The sequence below is a fragment of the Phoxinus phoxinus genome (assembly GCF_949152265.1).
Source record: "Phoxinus phoxinus genome assembly, chromosome: 2".
NCBI lineage: Eukaryota > Metazoa > Chordata > Actinopteri > Cypriniformes > Leuciscidae > Phoxinus > Phoxinus phoxinus.
In genome coordinates this window covers 33037157-33062647 of record NC_136877.1, presented here as the reverse complement: position 1 = coordinate 33062647, position 25491 = coordinate 33037157, and the positions used below count along the sequence as shown (strand labels likewise).

Genomic DNA, 25491 nt, shown 5'->3' with positions numbered 1-25491 from the left:
GGCTATATTAAGAAGCAAATTCAGAATTTGACATTAATTGCATACTCAACAACAACAACAACAACAACGTTTTACGATGTTTCTTGCATCGAATCCTTCCGGCAGATTGTAGTTGCAAGGTGCAATGAGTAAGACCCGCCTCCAAACGTCATATCAAATAAGTGAATTGTGATTGGTGGTTCAATGTGCCAGTCAAACTTCCCCTTCATAACTGCAAAAGCAAATGCATAACCAGAATAAACTAACATATGTAGCCCAATTATTGTCGATAGTCTAAAACCTTGTCTTGTGAGATTATCCAGTCTATTGATTTGTCAAGTAGCCTAGTGAGAGTGGCAGAGGAGTAGCCTACCGGCAGATTGTGAAGGTTTATGAAAGCGCACTGGCCATATCTAAAATAAAACTTTTAATAATTAAAGACTATTTAGGCAACTGATATGGCGAGCGAATATTTATATCAGTTAAAATCATGAACACTCGTGTTTTAAACATATAGGCTATATTTCAAAGCTACTGTTTATTTCTTCAAACGTAACTTATTTAAAACATTGAGTGCATTTTTTTTAAAACGTAGCCTACGCATTAAAAGAACAGAAGATAAAGTAGCATATAGGCTAGCTAAGCAGCACAGCTATAGGTGTGTGTAGCAGCAAAGCAGGACAAAGTGAATTCTGATCTTATCTCCCACTTCCTAGCTAATATAAACCAATCCGAGCGCGTTACATAGGTTCCCTGGCATTACGCCCCGCCCTCACCTTTACAAACCAACCAATCAACCCGGTCCCCCAGGAGATTGACTCCAAACAGAGAGGCCGAACCAAAACCAGGTAACCAAGAAAAAACGAGACAGCGAGAAAAGCCTTCAGGGCTTGTTATGGGGTAGCGTGAGACGAACCAGGACTTTTTTCTGCCTTCTTTACCAGTCAAACCAGTAACTCTGGATAGAGAGCACACAAGTACAGCAACAGGTAGAGTCTCGTGCCGCACTCTCTCTCGTGTCCTTCTCTTGGAGTAATCTTCTGTCCTTCCTCGTGTACTTCAATTGAATTTCCATTTCTTTTGTTTGCTTCTCTTGGAGAAAGGTGAACCCTCGTGTTACTGTTTTATTTGATCTTTGCTCTTAATTGTAGTTTTTACCCTTGTGGTCCCTGATGGCTTCGCACAGTGATACTCTGGTGGTGTTCTTTGGGGCAACAGCTGGTGCAAATGGGGGTAAACTGGGTTCGGATGAAAGGGAATTAATTCTCTTGGTGTGGCAAATTGTGGATCTACATGAGAATAAGGTACGGACCTTTTGACCCTGATGTAAGGTCTCTAACTTTAAACTTCCCACAATGTGCTAGTATTAGAAACCACCTTGACAGCTGACATTCACCAACCAGGTGCGCTTTCAGAGAGTTAAATGCGCTACATTCTGATTTTACATTATATTTAACAGCTGTTTAATTTGACGATCTATTTGACAACTTGATTAGAGCATTACAATGTGGTATTTTCAAGCCACGAGCCACGAGAGACGAAAGCGTGCTTTATTTGGTGCATGTCATCGCCTGTAGGTCAGTAACCCTGCCGTGTCTGCTTTGCATTTACACAAACACACTGCCGAGAATGAGATATCAACATCTTTGCTATAACTCGGTGTCAAAGACACTAAGCTGTCTACTTAGACCAGCATTGGTGCGTTGAGAACATTGAACATCGTGTCTGTGTTCTCGACGGCCAGGTGTGTAAGGGCGCGCCAATGACAAAACCCGCTACAGTTGCATTGCGAGGCCGGTTGAAAGAGATGATGTTGTCAACAGGTGGGCAAGCTTCAGCGGACTCTAGTACAGCCGGACAGTGTGGATCTGTCGGAGCAGTGCAAGGAGGAGACCGGGCTCACGGCGGAGGAGCTGTGCAAGGCCGAGCCGCTGGAGAGCGTCCTGCAGCAGGTGAGAGAGAGAGAGAGAGAGAGAGAGACGCCTTCATGCAGTCTGTTGGTCTGTGTCTTTATACAGTGTTTGTGTATCGTATGGCCTTTCAAACTGATGCTTAGGAATGTTTTAGACATTTTAGTCTGTAGTATCCTAAACTCAAACTAAAAGTCACTTAACAGTGGCTCATATGTCCGCATAAGGTAAGAAGTCTTTGGTATTGCACGCTTGAATTGATTTTTAAATGGCTTGCTCTGTGGTTTGGGTGTGGGAAGGAAGGCACAGACGCTCTGCTCTAGGCGAGCGTGCAGGTCTAGTCTTGTTGTTGACTGGTGTGTTCAGCAGACATCTGGAAGACGGAATGTTTACTTGCGAGTGCACCCACCTGAGACCCATATGTCATTAAGTGGAGAGTGAGCAAGAGTGATATGAATACATGGGGATGATGAACAGAATAATAGAGAGGGAAAACGATTCAGTGAGATATTTCCCTTTCTTTTCTTCTGCTGTCCATATTAAGCTCATTTATCGAGCTGAATATGGATAGTTAAGGGTTGCTCCCTTGTTTTGCACGTATGTTTTGACCAAAGGCGGATGTCGCCAAACGTGTTTCTCAACTGTGACGCAGAGAGAATTTGTTTGTACTCTGTAAACCTGTTCCCACCCCCCACTGTTTCATAATGGGCACCTTCTCATTACTATCCCACAGAAAATTATTTAGAGCTCAGATTCTAAGATCAGTTGTGTATGGAGCTTATATTATGACAAAATGATTTGAATTTGAATTGTGTAAATCTGAATTATTTGCAAGTGTAATCTAACAAAATTGAATTTTAGGTGGTAGTTTAAATAGTTCTGAATTTGAATTTTTTTAAACGAATATTGAACATGTGAAATTTAACAAATTGAAATGTTTTTATGGCTGAATTTTATAGACATGTATTTTCAAACAGTAATATTCAGTTTAAAAAAATTCAGATTCAAGTTTTCAAGATGAAGAAATTCAGAACTTCAAATTCAGTTTTCTAAAATTCAATGTCAAAAATTCAAGTTCAAAAATTCAGATCTGACAGAAAGTAGGTCACAGGTCATCCACAGGGAAGAGTAGATGATCTCAGAAAAGTCGAACAGAGCATTTTGGCCAATTGGGGACTGCGGAAGTTTTCCAGCGCGAACGTGGTGGTGGTTCAAGAGGTTGCCACTCTCTGACTCTTGTCATGAATCGCCCGGAGGTCTATTACATGTACGACGCAGTCTAGACCGGACGCGAACGGTGCGACGCGACCCGTGAAATCCCCAACAGCACACGGATTCCCCATCCTATTTCTGACCTAGTCCCAGCTCTTTGCAACAGTCGCTTCAAGCTGTGTTGCGTCGCGCCGCTCGCGTCCTGTCTGTGTAACTGAGGTCTAGTAGACAAGCTGGCGTTCTAATCAATTTTACACAAAATGTAGGCTACTTTAAAACAAACACCAGAGACCGCTTAGACAAATGTCCCACGTGCTGAGAACGCTAGCCTAACATATAAACACAAAATCATTCATGTTTAAGAATCACTTGTCTCCGGGCGATTCATGACAAGAGTGGACATTCTAAAACGCTTACGTGAAAAACACTTAACGTGGCTCACTGTACGAAGACAGTGATATTAAAGGACCAAACTCAGTACAAATCATATTAATAAACCATACTTTGTATAAAAAATCAGATGAGCCCAGAATACCTACGCAACGCGTTTAATTGTGCGTTAAGCATTTCCTTACCATAGAAAACCGTTATAAGAAAACGCTTAACGTGGCTTACTGTACGAAGACAGTGATATAAGGACCGTACACATCATATTAATAAACCATATACTATGTATAAAAAATCAGATGAGCCCAGAATATGAACGCAACGCGTTAAGCATTTCCTTACCATAGAAAACCGATAAGAAAACGCTTAACGTGGCTTACTGTACAAAGACAAGGACCAAACTCAGTAGCCTACGCATCATAATAATAAACCATGTATAAAAAATCAGATGAGCCCAGAATATGAACGCAACGCGTTAATAGAAATTCCTTAATAGAAAACCGATATGAAAACGCTTAACGTTGCTTACTGTATGAAGACAGTGATATTAAAGGACCAAACTCAGTACAAATCATATTAATAAACCACTTTGTATAAAAAATCAGATGAGCCCAGAATATGAACGCAACGCATTTAATTAAGCATGTTCTAATCATAGAAAACCGTTATAAGAAAACGCTTAACGTGGCTTAATAAACCTTAAATGGTCCTTAATAAACCATAGGCCTACTATGTATAACAAATCAGGTTTAAGGTTTATTAAGCCACGTTAAGTGTTTTCTTATAACGGTTTTCTATGGTAAGAACATGCTTAACGCGTAATTAAACGCATTGCGTTCATATTCTGGGCTCATCTGATGTTTTATACATGTATGGTTTATTAATATGATGTGTACGGTCCTTATATCACTGTCTTTGTACAGTAAGCCACGTTAAGCGTTTTCTTATAACGGTTTTCTATGGTAAGGAAATGCTTAACGCACAATTAAACGCGTTGCGTAGGTATTCTGGGCTCATCTGATTTTTTATACAAAGTATGGTTTATTAATATGATTTGTACTGAGTTTGGTCCTTTAATATCACTGTCTTCGTACAGTGAGCCACGTTAAGTGTTTTTCACGTAAGCGTTTTAGAATGTCCACTCTTGTCATGAATCGCCCGGAGACAAGTGATTCTTAAACATGAATGATTTTGTGTTTATATGTTAGGCTAGCGTTCTCAGCACGTGGGACATTTGTCTAAGCGGTCTCTGGTGTTTGTTTTAAAGTAGCCTACATTTTGTGTAAAATTGATTAGAACGCCACCTTGTCTACTAGACCTCAGTTACACAGACAGGACGCGAGCGGCGCGACGCAACACAGCTTGAAGCGACTGTTGCAAAGAGCTGGGACTAGGTCAGAAATAGGATGGGGAATCCGTGTGCTGTTGGGGATTTCACGGGTCGCGTCGCACCGTTCGCGTCCGGTCTAGACTGCGTCGTACATGTAATAGACCTCCGGGCGATTCATGACAAGAGTCAGAGAGTGGCAACCTCTTGAACCACCACCACGTTCGCGCTGGAAAACTTCCGCAGTCCCCAATTGGCCAAAATGCTCTGTTCGACTTTTCTGAGATCATCTACTCTTCCCTGTGGATGACCTGTGACCTACTTTCTGTCAGATCTGAATTTTTGAACTTGAATTTTTGACATTGAATTTTAGAAAACTGAATTTGAAGTTCTGAATTTCTTCATCTTGAAAACTTGAATCTGAATTTTTTTAAACTGAATATTACTGTTTGAAAATACATGTCTATAAAATTCAGCCATAAAAACATTTCAATTTGTTAAATTTCACATGTTCAATATTCGTTTAAAAAAATTCAAATTCAGAACTATTTAAACTACCACCTAAAATTCAATTTTGTTAGATTACACTTGCAAATAATTCAGATTTACACAATTCAAATTCAAATCATTTTGTCATAATATAAGCTCCATAGTTGTGGGACTAGGCGTTTGATGGAATTTTTTTTAAAGTATGAGGGACCTAAATGCTTTAATTTTCTCACATTTGTATTGCATACCTTTGTTACATTCAGGTGGTGGCATTTGCATGTTATCTTGATTTAGTTGCCTATCCCCAAGGGGCTCTGTAAATATTAACTAGTGAAATCAATTTCTCCCTGCCAGAGAGAGAGAAAGACATACACTATCAAACCATTGGTTCAGTTCAGTTTCTCCCGTTTTGTTTGTCCTTTCAAATTCAAAGCAATGCAAATAAATACACCCACTTCCATCAGGGCCCTATACCATGAAGCCGGTTTAGCTGGATAGCCAGGTATGTTTCAGTTTAGTTTGCGTTTGCGCCAACCCTTGGTTTTAGGCACATTGAAAGTGGCTCGGCTTTTAGCGGTGTTCAACGCCATAGTAACTTGTGCTCCACGGCTAAGGTTATGGTCTGGGTAAGAGATCTCAAGCCAAAATCGGACCAATCAGCTGTGTGCAAAGTGACACATCTCTGACGCAATAGTCACTACCCCAGTTTTTTTTATCTCCATATTAAAAGCCACTACATGGTAAAAGATTTTGAAATAACACTTCTGGCTTTTAGTGATGAATCATGATTATTTACTATAATTATTTTGTGATTTATATATTATTTCTATAATTATTATACCCCTATATTACACAAGCTAATTTAGTTCAATTATTATTAAACATTTAGTTCAAATGACAGTAAACGCATACAGATAATATGTAGTATAAATAAGATTTGGGATTGGTAGATAAAGCTTTAAAATTGATATATCCATCAATCTATCATGCATTTATGTAGTTATAGATATATTTTTCAATCTGTTCATCTTTGTCAGAAGAGAGAAAAGAATCTTGCTGATTCCCTCGTGAGAAGTGAATCACAGTTTCTCTGTTTCAAGGCATGTGATTGGCTTTTCGCTACTGATATGACACTTTCATATGCACGTGCTCCATAAACACAGGACAGATAAAGTTGATGATCAGTTTCATGGTACCAATTGTACCAATAATAATAATAATAATTATATATATATATATATATATATATATATATATATATATATATATATATATATATATATATATATATAATGAATGCTTTTTTTATTTTATTTTTATCCGATTAATCGATTATTAAAATAATCGTTAGTTGCAGCCCTATAATATATACCCCTATTATCAATAAAACTAATCCTGTAACCCTGAGCTTTTTCAACTAGCATCATGGTACCAGGTGTTATTATAAGGAACTGGGGTGGGCGATATTACCAACTTATTTCTCAATGTGCTTGGTTATTTTATTTTACAATAACAATATACATTATTTTATCTTTGTTATAAAAACAAGATAAAAAAACAAATTATAAACAATAGGTAACATACAATATATGGAATATACAAGTGAAATAAAAAGTGCTTGAAGTTTTTCAGGTACAGTAGCATTCAAGGAAGAAATTTAATAATCAAATGTAAAAAAACTATTTAATGAATTCAATTAAAAACAATTTAGAGCACAGCATTAAGTTATTTTAACACTTTTTAACATCAAGTATGTGCTTTTTTTTATTCATAACTGTTTCTTTATTGCTCAAACAATAACTTTAAGCAGGTCTCTGCTGAACAACTATATTGTATTTACATACTGTGATTTACACCATAGGACAATCTCTATCACTATACTCTTTATATTGTCACCACAATATATTTTAACGTCATAAGGAGTTTGGGGGAAGCGCTGACAGAGTCTCACTCTGGGACGGCAGTCCAATGAGGACCTTGGCCTGTTATCTTCAGTGAAAGATTCTTTCAAGAAAGATCCCATATTTATGGAATTGTAACAACTTAACATCCATTTTCTAACTTGTGACTCACTGGTTGAAAAAATCGGTTCTCACTAGTGTGTCTGGGTTAGGAAACAGGTATTTGGAAGGCTTTTAATGTGGCTCATTCTATCTTACTAACAGACTTGAGTCAGTCAAACCTGTTTTCTGAGATTTAGTGGCTGATCCGTGCTGTTCTAGCTGCTGGCACTCTGGATGACTCGCTTTGGCTTTGCACCTGCCTTTAGACGCTAACGCTGTGGGAATGGTGTGGTGTTAACACATCTGTGTGGGAGAAAAAACTAAGCAGAATAAAATTCTTACTATGAGCTCAAGAGTGTGTTTGTGGGAGAAAAGGATCTTGGGTGTGTTTAAGAGACAGAGGGTGTGTTAGAGAAAGTGTGTGTGTGTTCTCTGAGCTTGCTGAGAAAGCACATCAGGCTGGCAGGAGCATGTCAGTACCTGTGTGATGAGCAGAGAGCTTTATTATTCTACAGACTGTCAATGATCATGGAGGATTCTAAGAAATGCCTCTATGAAAGGATAAGTGACGCATTCATCCATTCTTTCATTCAGCCTTAGAGTGGAACGCACAGACTTCCCATCAGTGAAATGGTCATTTATAGACATGAATTAGATGGGTTTTGAGTCTCATTTACAGCATTGTATAAAGTAAGTACAGAATGGATTAAGTGAAAACCGGTTGTATGTGATTGTTGCTTAAACATCCTGGTAGTTCCCCCGGTACATCCTGTTACCTTATCTTACAACACTCCCACTTTACTTTATCCTGCACACTCCGGGTGAGTTCCATTCAAAAGTAAGCATCACTATGTATGTCCTACAAACTTTAAGGGCAGAAGTGAGTACCTAAAGTGAGTACAGGGCATTATTGTGTTTCATGATCTCATCATTTGTTACACTCTTCACAAAAACATTTCACTAACATTTCATTAATATTACCTTAACTACATGTCAGAACATTTCATATTACCTTTCATAGAGGGATTTTGTTGCTCAATTGCTTTTTGATCGACCTTAAATAGGACCATTTGGTGTCTTTGTACATGCGCGCGCACACACACACACACACACACACTGAGCAAACATGGCTCAACAGGACAACCCGATTGATTGTCATGCTAAAGATCAAATTTCTTTCTCACTCTCACTGACATCATGGTAGAGGAGAATGTGAAACTGAAACTCAGATCAAGTTTAACTTCCTTTTTTATCACATTCTAATCGCATAAACTTTTTTTTTTCTCTGTACTGGGGAGGCTAGTTTGCTCATTCTGTCTTTTTGCTTAATATATAAATTAATCAAATGAATCATCATTGGTTTGATTGCAGTTTTGTATTTCCTATAAAGGCCAGTGAAATGATACCCTTCATATCTTGCTTCATATCTGGAGTTTGATCTCCTCACTCTAATCATTTGTAGGCACAGGGTGTGTCTGTGTTTTAGCTGAATGTTTGTGTAGTAGAAATTAGGCTTGCACTTAATTATTGCAGTTGCTAATTTGTGCAAGGTGGGGTTGTGTAGTAAAAACAGTCATGAACACAATACAAAATACGCGCACATACAAAATAATGCATTCACTGTGTACCCCTAAAGCTTTCCTTGAGATGTAAAGCTCTTGAATTATACTTTTGGAATTGTCGGGTATTTACGAAAGTCTTGTTAGGTAAGCCCTTAATGACTAACTGAAGCCTCATATTAGGATGAGGTATGAAGATGGACAGGTTATGTAGAAAAACAGCACGTCATAATCCAAGAGCATGATGGGAATCTACAGCAGCTGCAATAAGCTGCAGTTCTGCCTTCAGATGTATTCAATTGGTTGAGAGCTTTAAACTGCTCTAGAATTTTCTGAAATTCCCTGCTTGTAGATTTGTAAGGTTAAACGGTCTTAAACTTGTCAACGTGTCTTGGCTGCTTTTGCTTTTTTGCTCTAAAGGCAACGTTGGCTTGTGTTATCAGTGCTGGCCTAAATTATATGAAAATTAGGCCACAAAGGTTCTATCTGTTCTCTTATTGCATGCTAGAGTCTGACACGCACTGTAATGGTTCATCCCTTCTCTGTTGTAATTCATTGTGGATTATCTTTGAAATGTTCAATGATTCCTTTCCCCAACTGTTGTTCTGAGCAGTGGTGAGGGCAGACATTTTAAAGTGAGTTGACCTTGGTAAAATAGGATGGACCTCTATGCCTACTCTTAAATTACATCATTTTGTACAATACATAGGATACAAATAATTTGACAGTTAGGATTAGTTAAAGCAGAACTCGGCAACTCTAGTAATTTCTTCGCTGATTTTTACCTTTGTTGTCGCATGTTTTCCCCACGAGCTCCCCCTACAGCCGTGGGGCGTATATTTCACAACACTGACGTAAAAAACTCACTTGCGGCACTTTCAACCGCTGCTCATGTGCCTTTGTTATGATAGGAGCAAGCCAACTTTATCGTGTGGAGCTATGTCGAGTCTACAGAGGTGGGTAATACATCATACACATTATCATAGAACATTGACATGTACATTTTGTATTCTGTTATCAACCATGAAGCAGTTTGTGTTTCTCGCTCGTTCTCGCTTCTCACGAGACTTCCAATTTCTATCTAAATTGGAATAAACCCCCTTTAGGCTGATGCAAGACCTGATCAACCTGTCTGGGGTTTATTCTAAGATAACAACTGGCTGGATGTACATTATCCCACTTATTACACGGCTACTTGCCACATAGTAAATAATTACTCTAATATTTTATTAGCTCTTTAAACGCAAAGCTTCCGCGGAGAGAGCAGTTGTTAGCGCAGCAAGTTCAAATTAGATGGATATTTAAGGGACACTGTACAGTCATACCACTTATTACAAATAATTTCTCCACATAAATAGTTATGGGGATAAGAGATATTGATTTGAGATGATGTACCAGTTTGTTATCTTATAATCCAACAGTGTACAAAACAATTGTCACAAAATGGCAGCAGCTGCGTTTGTATGAAACGAGAGAGCTAGTCCACAATACTGGAACAAATAATTAAATAACTGTACTCAGTATATTGAATTGACTGAGTTTTAATGTTTTATTAGCTCACCAAACGCAAAACTTCCACAAAGAAAAACCGTTCCTAGCAAGCATATGACGCTGCTGACTTCAGTAACCCGGATGAGCCTGTGTTGTCTGTTTTCAGTGTTTGTTATAGGGGACTAACATACTGCTTGATGGTGCGATTGACCAATTAAAATAGTATTGCAAAGAGCAGTGTAATATTGTGTTTTATTAAAAACTAAATCCATTTAAAAAACATAACCACTGAACAGAAGAAGAAAAATTAAAGAAGGTGCCACGGAGGCTGGGCAAGGATTAGCCTTCCCCTGGCCACGGAACGGAGACTAGCTTGGAATTTTCTTACTCAAACCACAAAATAATAGCATATTGGAGATTTGAAAAATCTTGTTTGATCAAAAAGCTCGTGTGTGTGTGTGTGTGGTGCAACTTAAATATTAGAACATGAGTGATTTTAACATCACAAAGAAATTGTGTATACTAATGTATTTTATATATTCATCTAATTTATAATATCTTTTTAATAACTGGTTTTTACTACAATTTGTAAAATTGTGTATTTCAATAAGGCAAGTTGCTTGGCAACCACAAACAACTAAACTTTGCTTCATTCTGAGCCTAAGAATAGCCCTTTATAACACATTCTTCTTTGTTTTGACTTGTGAGACTCCTGCTTCGAATTCCCTTTTCTGTGTTTCTTCGTTGCTATAACGTGAATAACATGAAGTACTCAAATATATTGTGACATCATAGTTGGTGGTTTGCCTGACGGATGCAGAGATGGATATGTTTACTAAACATCTTTAATGGTTAATTAAAGACTCATTGTTTTTGTTAAACACAGGTGAATGTGGGAGCCCCTATAGCTGGGAATGAGCAGGTGCTGTGTTTAAGAGTAGGACAGACTCTGTTTGTTTTGTCATCTAACGCTCTCTGTCATGTGAAATACTTCTTCCGAAATTACTGCCATGGCTCACTTCCTGTATTTTCACCAAACCAGTCTGACCAGCTGCTTAATAACAAGCACACGCATGCGCATGTACACGAAGCAGCATGTGCACATAGGCCTATTACAACATACTCTGGGTGTCCTCTGTGCTGCCCTTGGAATTGCAGTGGGAAGTTCAGGAGTTTCAGTTTAAAAACAAGCAGTTTATTTAACAAGCTACTAATAATAAATTATAAACTAATAATACATATTTCAGTGTCTCCTGTGATTGCCTGCATCTGTGGTTTGTGTGAGGTCTTTTGCTTTTACAGTTTTGCAGGGAACAATTCCTTTTTTTTTTCTTTTTCTTTTTTTTTCTTTTTTTTTTTAACCCTGTTAATTTAAGAATATACCCACTACTATTCAAAGGTTTGGGGTTGGTAAGATTTTATGGGTGTATGAAAGTGTATAAGTGCATTTTACTAACAGCCATAAAGGGTTAGTTCACCCAAAAATGAAAATGCTGTCATTAATTGCTCACCCTCATGACGTTCCAAACCCGTAAGACTTTCGTTCATCTTCGGAACGCGAAATAAGTTCTTTTTTAATAAAATATGAGCCAGTTTTGTACTCGCCATAGACGTCTACACAACTACCACTTTGAGGCTTCAAAATGTTCATCAAGATATCGTAAAACTAATCCATATGAATTAAGTGGTTTAGTCCAAAATTTACTCAAGAGACCTGATCATTTTGTGATGAACAGACAAAATTTAGGCTTTTATTCACATGTAAACATTGATCAGTGAAAATAAACAGCAGCTCAACCCAACCTGTTTGACATGTGAGAACAAACCTCATTGGTTCTTGCTGAAGCTCAAACGTACTGCGTAACACATGAATGAATCTCATTGGTTCTCGCCCGTCAAGTGAGCATGCTTGAGCTTCAGTTTAATATATAACCGATGTGTGAATGATGAATGTTTATATGTGAATACAAGCCTAAATTAAATCTGTTCAGCGTATAAAGCGATCATGTCTGTTCAGAAAATTTGGACTAAACCGCTCAATTCATATGGATTCGTTTTACAACCTCTATGAACCTTTTTGAAGTGTCAAATTGTCAGTTGTGTAGCTGTCAATGGATAATTGAAATTGTTGGGTGAACTAACCTTTTAAGTAACGACCTTTCGTAGGGGATTTTGTTGCTCACTTAGATTTTGAATGGTCTTACAGATAGCTTCCCTTTTCCTTTTTTAAGGGAGCAAAAATGTAATTTGGATTTCGGCCCCTTTGTACCCCGTATGCTCTCCAAGGCAGCATTTATTTGAACAAAAATACTGTAAAAACAGTATTATTGTGAAATATTATTTGACTATTTTTAAAGGAATTTATAAAAAATAAATAAAAATATTATTCCTGTGATGCAAAGCTGAATTGTCTGCATAATTTCTCCAGTCTTCAATGTCACATGATCCTTCAAAAATCATTCTAATATACTGATTTGCTGCTCATGTAACATTTCTTATATTATCAATATTGAAAACACAATATTTTTATTTATTAAAAACGTACTGACCCCAAACTTTGAACAGTGTAGATATAAAGGGACGTGAATCTTGTGCCTACAGTCTAATGAGAAGATGAGATGAGAAATGACCTTTTTTTTCTCCATTCCTTCTCTCTTTAACTGCTTTTATTGTCTCCAGTTTCATCAGTCGGTGTCAGCTGAACTAAAGTCTCTGGGCAGAAGCTCCTACACACTTTGTGTGGACGGACCACTTCTTATCCGGCAGGTGCTGCACCCTGAGGCCTCCAAAAAGGTAATCCGCAAACACCTTCATCCTTGAGTGTATGTTTTAACTGAAACGAAAAAGTGTGTTTTTCTGACAATTCTAAATTAGCTGTCAGTTTGTGGTATAATCTGTTTAGCAGCAACATGTTATAATCTTCACAGGAATGTTATGCTCATCCAGAGGACATTAAAGCGCTCTCAATCCATTCTGCCTTATACCTTTTCCTCTTTCTTTACTGTTCTCTCTCTCTCTTCTGCCCTTCCCTCAGGCTCCTCCTGAACATATTTTCCTACCTGCATCCCCCTAATTTGCCTTTGTGTGTTTTGTTGTAGAATCTGGTCCTGCCAGAGTGCTTCTACACGTTTGTGGACTTGAAGAAAGAGTTTCACAAATGCTGCCCCAATGCAGGTCCCATCAAAGATCTCACTATGTCCTCCATGCTGGACTGTATCCTGCATATGCTTTTGGTTTTACCTGTGTGCACGTGTGCATGTTTTTATTTTATTTTTTTATTACCAAATGCCAATACTATTTTAGATTGGAAAAAAAAACTAATGTCATTTGGTAACCAAAATGAAGAATTTATATATATATATATATATATATATATATATATATATATATATATATATAAACACCAAAAATAAAAAGTGAGTCAATCAATCAATCAATTTTATTTATATATAGCACACTTAAAGCAACCAAGGTTGACCAAGGTGCTTCACAGGTTAAAAAAAGCAATAGGTCACTACTCACACAATAAAAAGTTGAACAGAAAAACAGACTTAAATGTATATATATATATTATTTTTGTTTTGTTTTTTGCATGTACTAGTTCTTTTCAAAAGAATGTTTGGCTGTTTTCGTAGGAATATGTGCATTCATGTGTGTGCATATGTCATGTATGTGCCTTGACGCTGCTGTCAGACGTGTGTATTCCGGCGGTGGTGGAGCAGGAGGCCGGACTGAGGGAAGTGGAGAACATGGTTCTGGTAATGCTGCACCTCCTGGCTGAGCCTTACAGTGAGTCATGCAGTGTTGTGGATTGATCTGTACAGTTTATATATTGATAATGTATTTCACTTTTGATGTGCACATCTGACTTGTTGCTTGTGATCTCATATTTCAACTTTTTCCTTTGTAGATCACACATTCTCCACTTTGGAAACCGTAAACTACAAGTTCGAATCTGGAGCGTGGTATGTACTCAGTCACATTTGTTGTTGTAAACTAACAAACAAAGAAGTTTCCCTTTTACTGCTGCTGACCAAAAAGTAATTTGTTGAGTTGTTGATTTTGACCATAGGTTTCAAAAATACATCTGTGGATGTTTTTTCATTATAAGACCCATAAGAACCCTGTGCATGAGGTTTATCTGTATGTCTGCATATGTGCACTGTTTCCAGCAGTAAGACAGAAGCTGTGGACAGCGAGACGGTCATCAGAGCTCGTGGGTTGCCATGGCAGTCGTCTGATCAGGACATCGCTCGCTTCTTCAAGGGCCTCAACATTGCCAAGTAAGATTACATCTCAGCGTAACACTGAAACACACACTCATAATGACACTGAGCATGCACTCAGAAAAGACCCTTTAGGACACATTAACAGTGTAATGCAAAACTCTGTAAGACCTCGAAGGCAAATCCAGCCAAATGTCACATCAGGACTTTCACTAGGGGAAAAGTAGGTTTATGTGGAATGTCAAAGCTGATTTATCATAACAAGCTAATTTTCAAGGTTACAATGTAGTTTTTAAATGTTGTATCTCTGTCTTTGATTTGTGTGTGTATCAGAGGCGGCGTTGCGCTGTGTTTAAATGCTCAGGGCCGGAGGAACGGGGAAGCTCTGGTGCGCTTCATAAACTCTGAGCACAGAGACATGGCACTGGATCGACATAAACACCACATGGGCAACAGATACATTGAAGTGAGTTCACCTCCTTACAGCATCTTAACCATGAGCTTGTTTTGTTTTACTCGCATCAGCTGTTCTAATAATATGCATAGTCCCAATACTCACTTTAGTCTGAGATGGTCCTAATTCTTCTATATTAAATTTAAACTAGGCACTAGGCTATTAAATATTAAATTTACACTAGGCTTTGAGTTGAGGATGAATTTAGAGACACCGCTTTTTGGGGAGTTTACCATGACAGTATAACAGCATGCTAAAGCACAGCACACCAAAGAAGCTGCATATCTAAATTTATTCCCTTTAAAGCATTAAAATCTACTGTTTAGGACCTTATAGTTCAGTAGCAATACTTTGTAACCTATATGAAACTTAATAGGCAACCAGTGTAGAGATGAGTGTAGAATGCAGACCAACAACCTATGCATTGCAGTAATCCAGTCCAGAGGTCATGAATTCCTGAACTAACTTTACTGCATAAGAAACCGTTAACATGTTCCATAGCTAAGTGATTTTTCTGAGGTGGAAAAAAATCAGTTTTTGTAATGTATGTAATATGATTTTTGAAAGACATGTTGCTGTCTAATAACACCATGTCTTTAACTTGGGGCAGCGTTGGCAAGAAGTTTCTGAGCTCCTGAATGTTTCTGTGTGCGCAGAGCGATCTCTGATCTTTGTGTATGCACTTCAATGAAAGCAGTGCATTAATATAGAAAAGTGATTAAACTGACTTGGAACTACCTGTGCATTAAACAATTTTTAAAATAGAGTATTCAGACAGACCATGGCATAAATGGCTACAATAAGCATCATGGTTGACATTCTGCGTTTTTGTTACAGGTGTATAAAGCGACTGGGGAGGAATTTCTGAAGATTGCGGGAGGTGAGACATTTACATGAAGTCTTCAGTTGTAATGGAGTAGACTCTTAGCATTTGTAGAGTAAATCTCTGTCCGTTATTCCCAGGTGTGTGTGTTTGTGTGTGTTCACCCCCCCTGTGGGAATGAAAGGCTCTTTGTGAGTCTTTTTCCTTTGCTGACTCATGTTGGGCAGGTAGATGGGGAAACTACTCCCCCTCTCTCCTGCCCCCCAATCTGGCCAGGCCACAAAGAAAGGGAGCCGTTCCCTCAGGGAGGAAGATGGGTCTGCAGCCTCTCAAAAGCCTCACACTTCCCTCACACACAGCAGGTGTAAAAGTACAGCGGCCTGCCGAGATATCATTACAGTGCGTGTGGATGTGTCTGCTGAAAGCTTTTAGACCAGCTGAGTGTGTCTATGGCATTTTGTAACTACTCACCATTTTAAATGTAAAATTCCCCCTCTTTTGACAGGCACGTCCAATGAGGTAGCTCAGTTCCTTTCTAAGGAAAACCAGGTGATAATCCGAATGCGCGGGCTTCCATTCACCGCAACTCCTCAGGATGTTCTGGGCTTCCTGGGCCCAGAGAGCCCAGTCACGGACGGGATGGAGGGGCTTTTGTTTGTGAAGTACCCAGATGGACGTCCCACAGGCGATGCATTTGTTCTCTTTGCTTGTGAGGAATATGCCCAGAATTCCCTGAAGAAGCACAAACAGATCCTGGGAAAGAGATACATTGAGCTGTTCCGCAGCACTGCAGCTGAGGTCCAGCAGGTACAGATGTGTTTTATTTAACCCTTAGTTAAAATGCATTATCTTAAAATGCTAAATAAATGAACTAATGCATGTATACCATTTAATAAATAATAAAATTATCAACGAGAAAATGACGAAACAGCTCAGAAAACAGCTAAAAACAAGGAATAGTTTTGTACCCTTCATTTTGATTTGTGTAAGAACAACAGAAATGTTTTGACCCCCTAATGCCCACTGTGCATTTTTGCTAAAAAGGGTTTAAAAAGTTATGTATTTTTAAAATTAAGGCATGTAAACCTTCTCCCGTCAGTAGACGCACAGAAATTTTATTCAAAAACTAGATGTCAAATACTTGCTTGGTAGAGGATATAAGCTGTGGCAGTTAATATGTATTTTCCCCCTAACAAGTAGCTGGCACACTGACATGTATTACAGCAGTTATGTTTTTACCCACATTTAGTGATTTTTTTTATTTTTATTGCTTTATACATTTGCTACAATTCTGCTACGCTGAGGACTAATCGGAACAAAAAAACAACAACAAATTGAATTGGTTTTTATTGCCATTTCCTTGACCTCTTGTATCTTTAAACTAGGTGTTGAATCGCTACATGTCCACTCCACTGATCTCTACACTTCCTCCTCCACCTCCGATGGTATCTATGCCCATGTTAGCCACGCCACCCTTCATCACCACCGGCAACACACGAGACTGCATCAGACTGAGAGGTCTGCCATACACCGCCGCCATCGAGGACATCCTAGAGTTTATGGGGGAACACACCATTGATATCAAACCACATGGAGTGCACATGGTCCTTAACCAGCAGGTGACTTAATTAGGAATTTAATGAAACAAAAATTATCAGGCCTTATTAGAATGACACTTTGACCTACCTTTTTTTTTTGTCTCTTCTCTGTCCATCTTTCTAGGGTCGACCCTCTGGTGATGCCTTCATTCAGATGAAGTCATCTGACCGTGCATTTATGGTGTCTCAGAAGTGCCACAAGAAGATGATGAAGGATCGTTATGTGGAGGTGTTCCAGTGCTCCACCGAGGAGATGAGCTTTGTGCTGATGGGGGGAACGCTTAACCGCAGCGGCCTGTCGCCGCCTCCTTGCAAACTACCTTGTAAGAGACTGTCCGAAACTTTCATTTTATTGAGATTTTTATTTTTATTTCAGGTGCTTGTAGATGGAACTGCTCTGTTCATTTGGGTTAGTATTTAGCGTGAGCCAGCAGCTGTAATCGGTTCCTGTTTTAAAGACTCTGATCTGTGTGCAGTGTTCCAGTCTGTTTGAGATTAGATTTCAGCTTATCTGCAAGAAAGCAGTGTGATCACCTCTTTCATGGATCTAAAGGTGCAACATTTTGGCATTTAGAAAGAGCAAGCCTGTAGCGGCACTAAAGGAAGGGCTGTTTACTGAGTGATTCGATCTGGTTGTTTGACCTTGGCTTGAGAATGGGCCGTATGTGCTCACGCCACATCAGAGGACACAGTAGTTGTTCCTGTGCCATATGAGCTAAGTATACATGACATTCACATACTTGTGCAATGTCAGCTGTGTGTGTGTATGAGAGAGATTTACTTATTGCCTGTTTTGGTGAAAATAAATGTATTTATTTATTTTAATATAAAGCACTTTATCTTGTCCCACTCAGGTCTATCGCCACCAACATACACGGCATTTCATGCGACTCCAACTATGATTCCCACTGAGGCAGCGTTGTATCAGTCCCCCCTGCTGGCCACTCCAAGAACTCCACAGGCCCCAACACACAGCCCTGCACATGCTTTAGCTTACTATTCTCCACAGCTTTACATGAACATGAACATGAGCTACACCACCTACTACCCAAGGTACAAGACAAAAATCTGTGCAAAGATTTTACCATTTTTCATTCCACCCGGTTAAAGGGTTGGCACATGGTGAAAGTAAAATTCACTGTAATGTATCAAAACACCTTTTTAGAAAAAAATGTGTGTGTATTAGTAGCAATATTAATCTCTAACTATACTTTCAGCAAGTAAAATACACTACTATTGTACGATAGGTGTCAAAATATTTCAATATTTCAAATAGATCATGTTCTTTTGAACTTTCTATTCAAAAAAATTCTGAAAAATAAATGTATCAGTTTTCGCAAAACCATTAAGCAGCACAACTTTTCAACATTGCTAACAGTAAGAAATGTTTCTTAACACCTTGTGGACTTTGTGTACACAGGATGCGAGCAGCGCGACTTAAAACAATGGGCCTCATTTATCAATCCAAAATGGATCCAAGCACAGAAATCATCTTACGACAGGGTTCACATGTGATTTATGAAACATTTGTGCGCCGGCAATCCAATTGTAGGGTGTCTTAGAATGATTTCTGAAGGATTATGTGACACTGAAGTAATGATGCTCAAAATTCAAATATATTAAAATAGAAAACCGTTTTTTTATTGTAATATTTTGCAACATTACTGCTTTATGGCATTTTTTGATCAAATAAATGAAGCCTTTGAGAGCATAAGTGACCCCAAACTTTTGAATGGTAGTGTAGTTTATTCGTCTAATTGTGCCATTTAACAGTTGCCAAGCAACTTATCAACTTCACCCATTAACATAAAATGTGTGTTCACGTATACATAAATCAGCTGTTTTACAACAGCTTCAAATGTAGTTCCAATCAGAATTTAAATTCTAAACTGTCCATTTTATAGTGTAATTTGTTTTATCACTTCATAAATCTATTTTCCATGATTTAAAACCTCACTTTTTCTCACTGTTGTATAGTCCACCGGTCTCTCCCTCCACGATGAGCTATTTTGCGGCCCCGCCGGGTTCAGTAGCGGCAGCTGTGGCGGCCCAGTCTGCCCCTGCCCTCCTCCCCCCTCAGCCCGGAGCACTGGTGCGAATGCAGGGCCTGCCGTACAACGCCGGGGTCAAAGACATCCTCAGCTTCTTTCAGGGATATCAGGTGACTCTTCATTCCACTACTCACTCATTCATTCATTTAGGTTCTCAAGTTCAAAAACAAGTGTAAAAAAAAAAACTAGGGTTTCCCAAGCAGTGCACCGCTTACCTGAGACGTTATCAGGACCCTGCTTATGTTGGTTAAGCAGCAGACATCTTAAGATGTTTCTATTGTATTGTAGTGTTGTATAGCATAGTGTTTTATGATGAATCATTGTGTACATTTTGTCCTCTCATTAGCTGACAGCCGATTAGGCGGAGACTTCAGAGGACGGTATGACACCTGAACGAGGGAAAGGGGTTATAACAGACAGAGGGATGGTTAGGTGGAAAAGAGTGCTGCTTTGTTTTGGGCACGGGTCTGTGTGTGCTCTCTCTCTCTCTCTCTCTCTCTCTTTCCCTCACAGTATATTAATGTCTAGTTATGGAGATTTTCCAGATGTGTGGTGGGGATGGTAGTACAACTGTCTTCGACATGCAGAGTACCTGCGCTCTCCTCTAAGGCGTGCGTTTACCTGAGCGGTGTGCGTGTTACACTGTTCACAAAGCGTAGCACAGTGGCGCGTGTGTGAAATGCTGAGTTCAGGTTTGACTCCTGGCTGAACCAATGAAATGGATCCGAGCCCAGTCCACCCTCCAAGTGTGCTTTTAACCTCTGATACAAAATGCACACTATGGGACTCTGTGTGCGGGAAGTGTTTCTTTTTTGGCAGGTGGTCTACAGGCCCCCCTTTCTTTCTTTCTATATAGTGCATTCATGCTTAAACATCTTATATGCAACCCTGTACGATGCATACTGTTCTTCTCTTGTTTTTTCTTTTCTGCAGTGCAGTGAATTTTGGGTGGTGTGTTGAATGTCTGGGCATACACTGGTGTCACTACTTTTTTCTGAATGATAAAAGGCCTACGCTTCAGACCCGTGTTTGAACCTTTAAAATTAACTGTAATACTTGAAGAATTAGTCTTTAATGAATACTTCAGTATGCCCAGGACTTTTAGTTTACATTTTAGTTTTACATTTTCAAACATTCTGTAGACTTAGGGGTGTGAATATGTGCTCTGACAATGATTTGATCCTTAATAAATGAAATCAGGAATTTGGAATTACACTGATACCAATAATGACACTAATAATGACACTAATTAGACTGATACCAAGATTACGGTAGTCTGTCTGAATACTAGTAAAATTTCCCACATTCTCGATACATTAATTGTTATATACAAATAAATAAATACATTTTAAAATAATATTTTTATAAATTAGACATTTATTTGACAAAAGATTTCCATGTCAGATTCTGTTCTTTTGAACTTTATATTCATCAAAGATTCCCTAAAAAATATATTACGGTAAATAATAAATAAATATTATAAAACGGATAGTTCCGGTCCTTTATTCTGATTGGTTGAGCCGTGTTCGAAGCCGTTGTAAATTACTCAACAAACATACACCTGCGACTGCATTACATTAGTATTACTGCGCAACTGCCGTTTGTGATTCTTTGTTGCTGCATGTGTTGCTTGGCAACCTCTTTAGAACTACATTGCTTTGGCGGAGGAGTAAATGTGTTAATAATGTTATATTTTTGTTGCTGGTGTTTATTTTAGAAATAAAAGAAATATTAAAATGAATATTTTTATGGAGTAACCGTTTTATAAAAGCAATAAACCCCTTGAAGCTGTGTTTTACAGTGGATTTAGAACTCCGAGTCGTGCCTAACAACACCCCTTAGCTGTTCTAAATCCACTGTAAAACACGGCTTCAAGGAGATTATTGCTTTGTATAAAAGCTTACACAAATATATGTAGCATTGATTCAATATTTATATTTATCATATTGAAGATATTTCTGTAAAAAAAAAAAAAAAAAATCAAAACATTATAACCGGTATTGACCACTGTAATATTATCTTTCAGGATGCTTTGAATAGAAAGGTCAAAAGAATTTATTTAGAAATGGAAATCTTTGATTAATTTAATACATCAACTTTTTTATAAAATGATGATGATCAATTCAACACTGTAATTGAAGTATTTTCATTGCCATGTCAATGCATATGTTTTGACACCCTTAGTAGAAAAGCATACTCCTCTAGCGTCACCTGTAGCTGAAGTGCTGATGTTGTGAGTGTAACGTGAGGCCTGTTGTTGTGCTGTAGTACGCTCCTGAAGACTACAGCAGCTTGGTTGGAGTGAGTGAGCAGGGCCGGAGCCTGATTCAGCCTAAAGAGTGGCTTTGTCTGTAAGGGCAGCCCCTCCAGGTAAGCTCCCATCATGCCCCGTGACCCGAACCCCTTGCTTCTGCATGGACTAATACCCTAACTCCTCCTCAAATCGGTACTGCGGTGCAGTAATGCTCTTCTGTTTTTGAATGTGTAAATGAATCTTCACTCTCTGCTTCATGCATCATTTACTCCCAGTATGCTGAAATGATCTGTGTTGCTGTTTTAAGAAGCTTGTTGTAATAATGCTCTTTCTCTCCGATGTGACTTATTGGTTTGGGGTTTGATTGTCATCATTGTTTTTAACTTGCCGCAAGTCTCCAGGCTTTATACGGGTTTCCTAATGAATGGCTAAGTATATACTTTCACATCTTTTCTGCTGATTTGATTGACTGTAAAGATGACATTCTGTGTGTGGAGGGTTTATGCAAAAATGCTTCAATGGTGTTTAATCCAAACTCAAATCCTGTCTCTCTCTATAGAACTCTAATGTGTGCTGTATGTGCATGTGGAGGGATCTTGCCCTTCTATATATTTAAAAATGAATGCCACCACTGGAACATATGTACAATAGTGGCCAAAAGTGATCTTTATTCAAAATCTCCCTTATTCAAATATTACAAACTGTTCATTTGTAAATTAAGTTGTACTTTGAATCAATGTTGTGATAACGCAATGAAACTGCAATATTATGTCCGCACAATTTGGCATAAGTCATGCAAAGAAATTATGAGCGCATGCAAAAACAAAAGAGAACCAATGAAATATTAATTGATTGTTGTAGTCAGCGTGCTTTTTTCCTGTGAGCATTTTGCATAGTAAAAATTATTATTATATATATATATATTTTGCAAATATTTTAACCAAGTTTACCGTTTTTGTTCTTCCCCCATATTTACAAGTCAAAATGAGGAATTTTTAAACCTTTTAGAGTCATTAAAATGAATATCCCCTCCGGACATCACTTTTGACCACTACTGCGTGTGTGTACTTGGAAATAGTTTGGAAACATTACTGTTTAATGTTTTTAAAAGAAGTCTCTTTTGCTCATCAAGCCTGCATTTTATTTGATCAAAAATACAGTAAAAACTGTAATTTTGTAAAATATTATTAAAATTGAACATAATGGTTTTCTATTTGAATATACTTTCAAATATAATTTATTTCTGTGATGCAAAGGTGAATTTTCATAATCTAATCTACAGTGCCTCATGATCCTTCAGAAATCATTCTAATATACTGCTTTATATATATATATATATATATATATATATATCTTTTTTTCAGGATTCTTTGATGAATTAAAAAGTTAAAGATTTTTTTATATAAATATTTTTTCTGTATTTTTTTTTTTTATTAAGGCTTGGCGAGCATAAGAGACTTAAAAACATTACAAATAATTATGATTCCAAACTTTTGAGTGATACTGTGTATATCTAAATGCATGTATATATTGATTTGGTTTTTAAATGTTGTTTTGGTGTAGCTCCAGGCGGACTCAGTGCTCGTGCTGTATAACTGGAGTGGTCAGCGTAGTGGGGAGGCACTGGTGACCTTCCCCAGTGAGAAAGCAGCGAGACACGCTGTAGCCGAATGCTCCAATCTCCCCTTCTCCGGCCATCCCATCCGCCTGGTTTGCTGCGAGTGACCACACACACAGACCGCTACACCCACTAAGGGAGGACCGCACTTCACCTGTCTTACCCCTTTCTCCATCATTGCCTGTCTTTTGGCTTTTCAGACAGTTGTCCCGTTGTTCCTGACACAAAGTAGTAGTTTAGGAGGGGACCTGACGCAGAAGCACTGTATATATGTTTATATACACACAAGCTAAACATCTCAGTAGCACTGCCTCACTGCTTGTGTATGTGTGTGAGGAAAATTGAGATCAATGGCATGCATACTAAACTCTTCCTGTCTTTTGATGTCAACAGCTCTTCTATCCTAACTCAAGACCTTAAAGCAAACTTATAAGCCTTGCAAGCCATCAGTTTATGGAACAAGAGATCTTCCTGTTGGGCACTAGAGAAACCAAATGCAATGCAATACTTATTGCCATTATGGATAAAGGAATGCTATGTAAAAAGCCAAATATGTTCTTTAAAATACTGCAAGACCATAAAAAGCATGATGGTTTTCCCAGTGTACCTCTGCACTATTGGACTGACACAGCCTTCAGACTTCTTCCTTATTTAATAGAGATCAGACCAAGTATGTACTCCATAGACTTGCATGAACTGATTTTTAGTTTAATCCATTCGAAAAGTGAAATTTTTATTTAAAGTTAAAGATGAGTTGTTTGTGTGATCTACACGCGTCACTGCTCATTCTTTAAACTAAAGGAATTGAATTGATAGAGGTGTGTATTCTGTTGCCCCCAGTCTGACCCCATGAGAGATTATGTGCAGATTGAACTATGCTGTGGTCTCACCTTGTTTTGGACTTTGCAATGTTTTGGAATTGTCTACGTCAGTTTTTTTTTTCTACTGATGGTAGACTGCTTGAATCATGAATTTTTTTTTATATGTATTTCATGACTACATTACCCGGAGTGCAATACAGGCTGAACAAAATGTCACACCTCTCTAGTGAAAGAAGGGGCATTTTTCCTTAAAATGAAATGTGTATGTATGTGTAAATGTGATTCTTATATGCAACAAATAAATTGATATTGCTCAGACCATCAGCATGTCAAAGTGGTAACGTGAAATGTTTTGGACCAGCTTTGAGTGATTGTTTAGATAGTTTTCAACCTTTTTAAAAGGCTCCTCACTGTCCACAACAAAGGCCCATGACTTTTCCAGTTTTACTGAATAAGGGTTACGGATTTTAAAGGTATATTTTTATTTATTCACAACTCCATGGCATAATTAGAATAATTTATTTTCAGTAAAAGTTTAGTGAAGTTTAATTTTGACGTTTCTAGGTCTAGAAATTGCTCTTACAATCTGGCGACCATATATCCTATTCTTTATGGTAAAAATGTTGGAGTGAATTGTAATAAGAAATGGATTGATTTTTTTGGGGGGTATTTATGTATTTATTTTTCTCTTCAATATTCATCTTGAGGCCATGTTGTTGAAGCACTGGTTTAGACTGAGCAATCATGAACCATGCTCTATCAATCAGATGCTAAATGCAAAGAATAAATGGTGCTAATATACACTTGTAGTGTGCTGTAACAATACTGAAAATACCATGATCCTAACCTTAATCTTCATATTAAAATCTCAGACAATGATTCATCTTTTACGAATTGTTACAATATTGATTTCTGGAATGCAGGGTTTTTAAAAGCTTTGTTTAAATGTGATATGAGTAAATAGTGCTCATAAATTACTGTTAAGGTATTTTCAGTTAAAACGAGTAGAGGCTTGGACCAAGAAACCGTATTCTTACATCACTACTTAGTTTTATTTATTTGCTTTGGTACTATTTTCACAGGTAAGGTGTACATTTTCAAAACTCTTAGTACACACTTGTAACACAGCTTTCAAAACCTGATCCCATGCTTTCATTAGTTATATTTCAGTCCACATAATCATTGTTTCAAACACAAGATTATTGTAATATGTAATGAGAACATTTGGTTTAATCAACAAAACACAACAGTTTGATGATCTTTCAATTTAGTACTTTTAACAATCAATT

General features: G+C 38.0%; 1 protein-coding gene across 8 annotated transcripts; it reads left to right on the top strand.

Annotated features, from left to right (window-relative positions):
- The first annotated feature begins 753 nt into the window (after positions 1-753).
- On the top strand, positions 754-24520 carry esrp2 (epithelial splicing regulatory protein 2). Of its 8 annotated transcripts, XR_013796727.1 has the most exons (19): positions 754-827; positions 924-968; positions 1131-1283; positions 1803-1931; positions 13037-13150; positions 13456-13570; positions 14051-14146; positions 14268-14322; positions 14530-14640; positions 14917-15049; positions 15875-15917; positions 16366-16667; positions 17246-17479; positions 17583-17781; positions 18313-18511; positions 19436-19619; positions 19856-19889; positions 21778-21879; positions 23327-24520. XR_013796727.1 is itself a non-coding variant. In XM_079605491.1 (18 exons), exons 3-17 carry the CDS (start codon positions 1152-1154, stop codon positions 21862-21864), a joined length of 2133 nt encoding a protein of 710 aa, XP_079461617.1. In that variant the 5' UTR covers positions 754-827; positions 924-968; positions 1131-1151; the 3' UTR covers positions 21865-21879; positions 23327-24520. The 8 variants fall into 8 exon arrangements, 5 of the variants coding, with proteins under 5 accessions (XP_079461617.1, XP_079461616.1, XP_079461619.1 ...); XM_079605491.1 differs by lacking the exon at positions 19856-19889; XR_013796728.1 differs by having other exon boundaries at positions 788-968.
- The last annotated feature ends 971 nt before the right edge of the window (positions 24521-25491 follow it).

Bases quoted from the DNA above. Each gene is read 5' to 3' on its own strand.
- esrp2 (XM_079605491.1), top strand. From the start codon at position 1,152: ATGGCTTCGCACAGTGATACTCTGGTGGTGTTCTTTGGGGCAACAGCT. The intron at 13,571-14,050 runs GTATCCTGCATA...CGCTGCTGTCAG, and splicing joins TATGTCCTCCATGCTGGACT to ACGTGTGTATTCCGGCGGTG. The intron at 18,512-19,435 runs GTACAAGACAAA...ACTGTTGTATAG, and splicing joins TACACCACCTACTACCCAAG to TCCACCGGTCTCTCCCTCCA.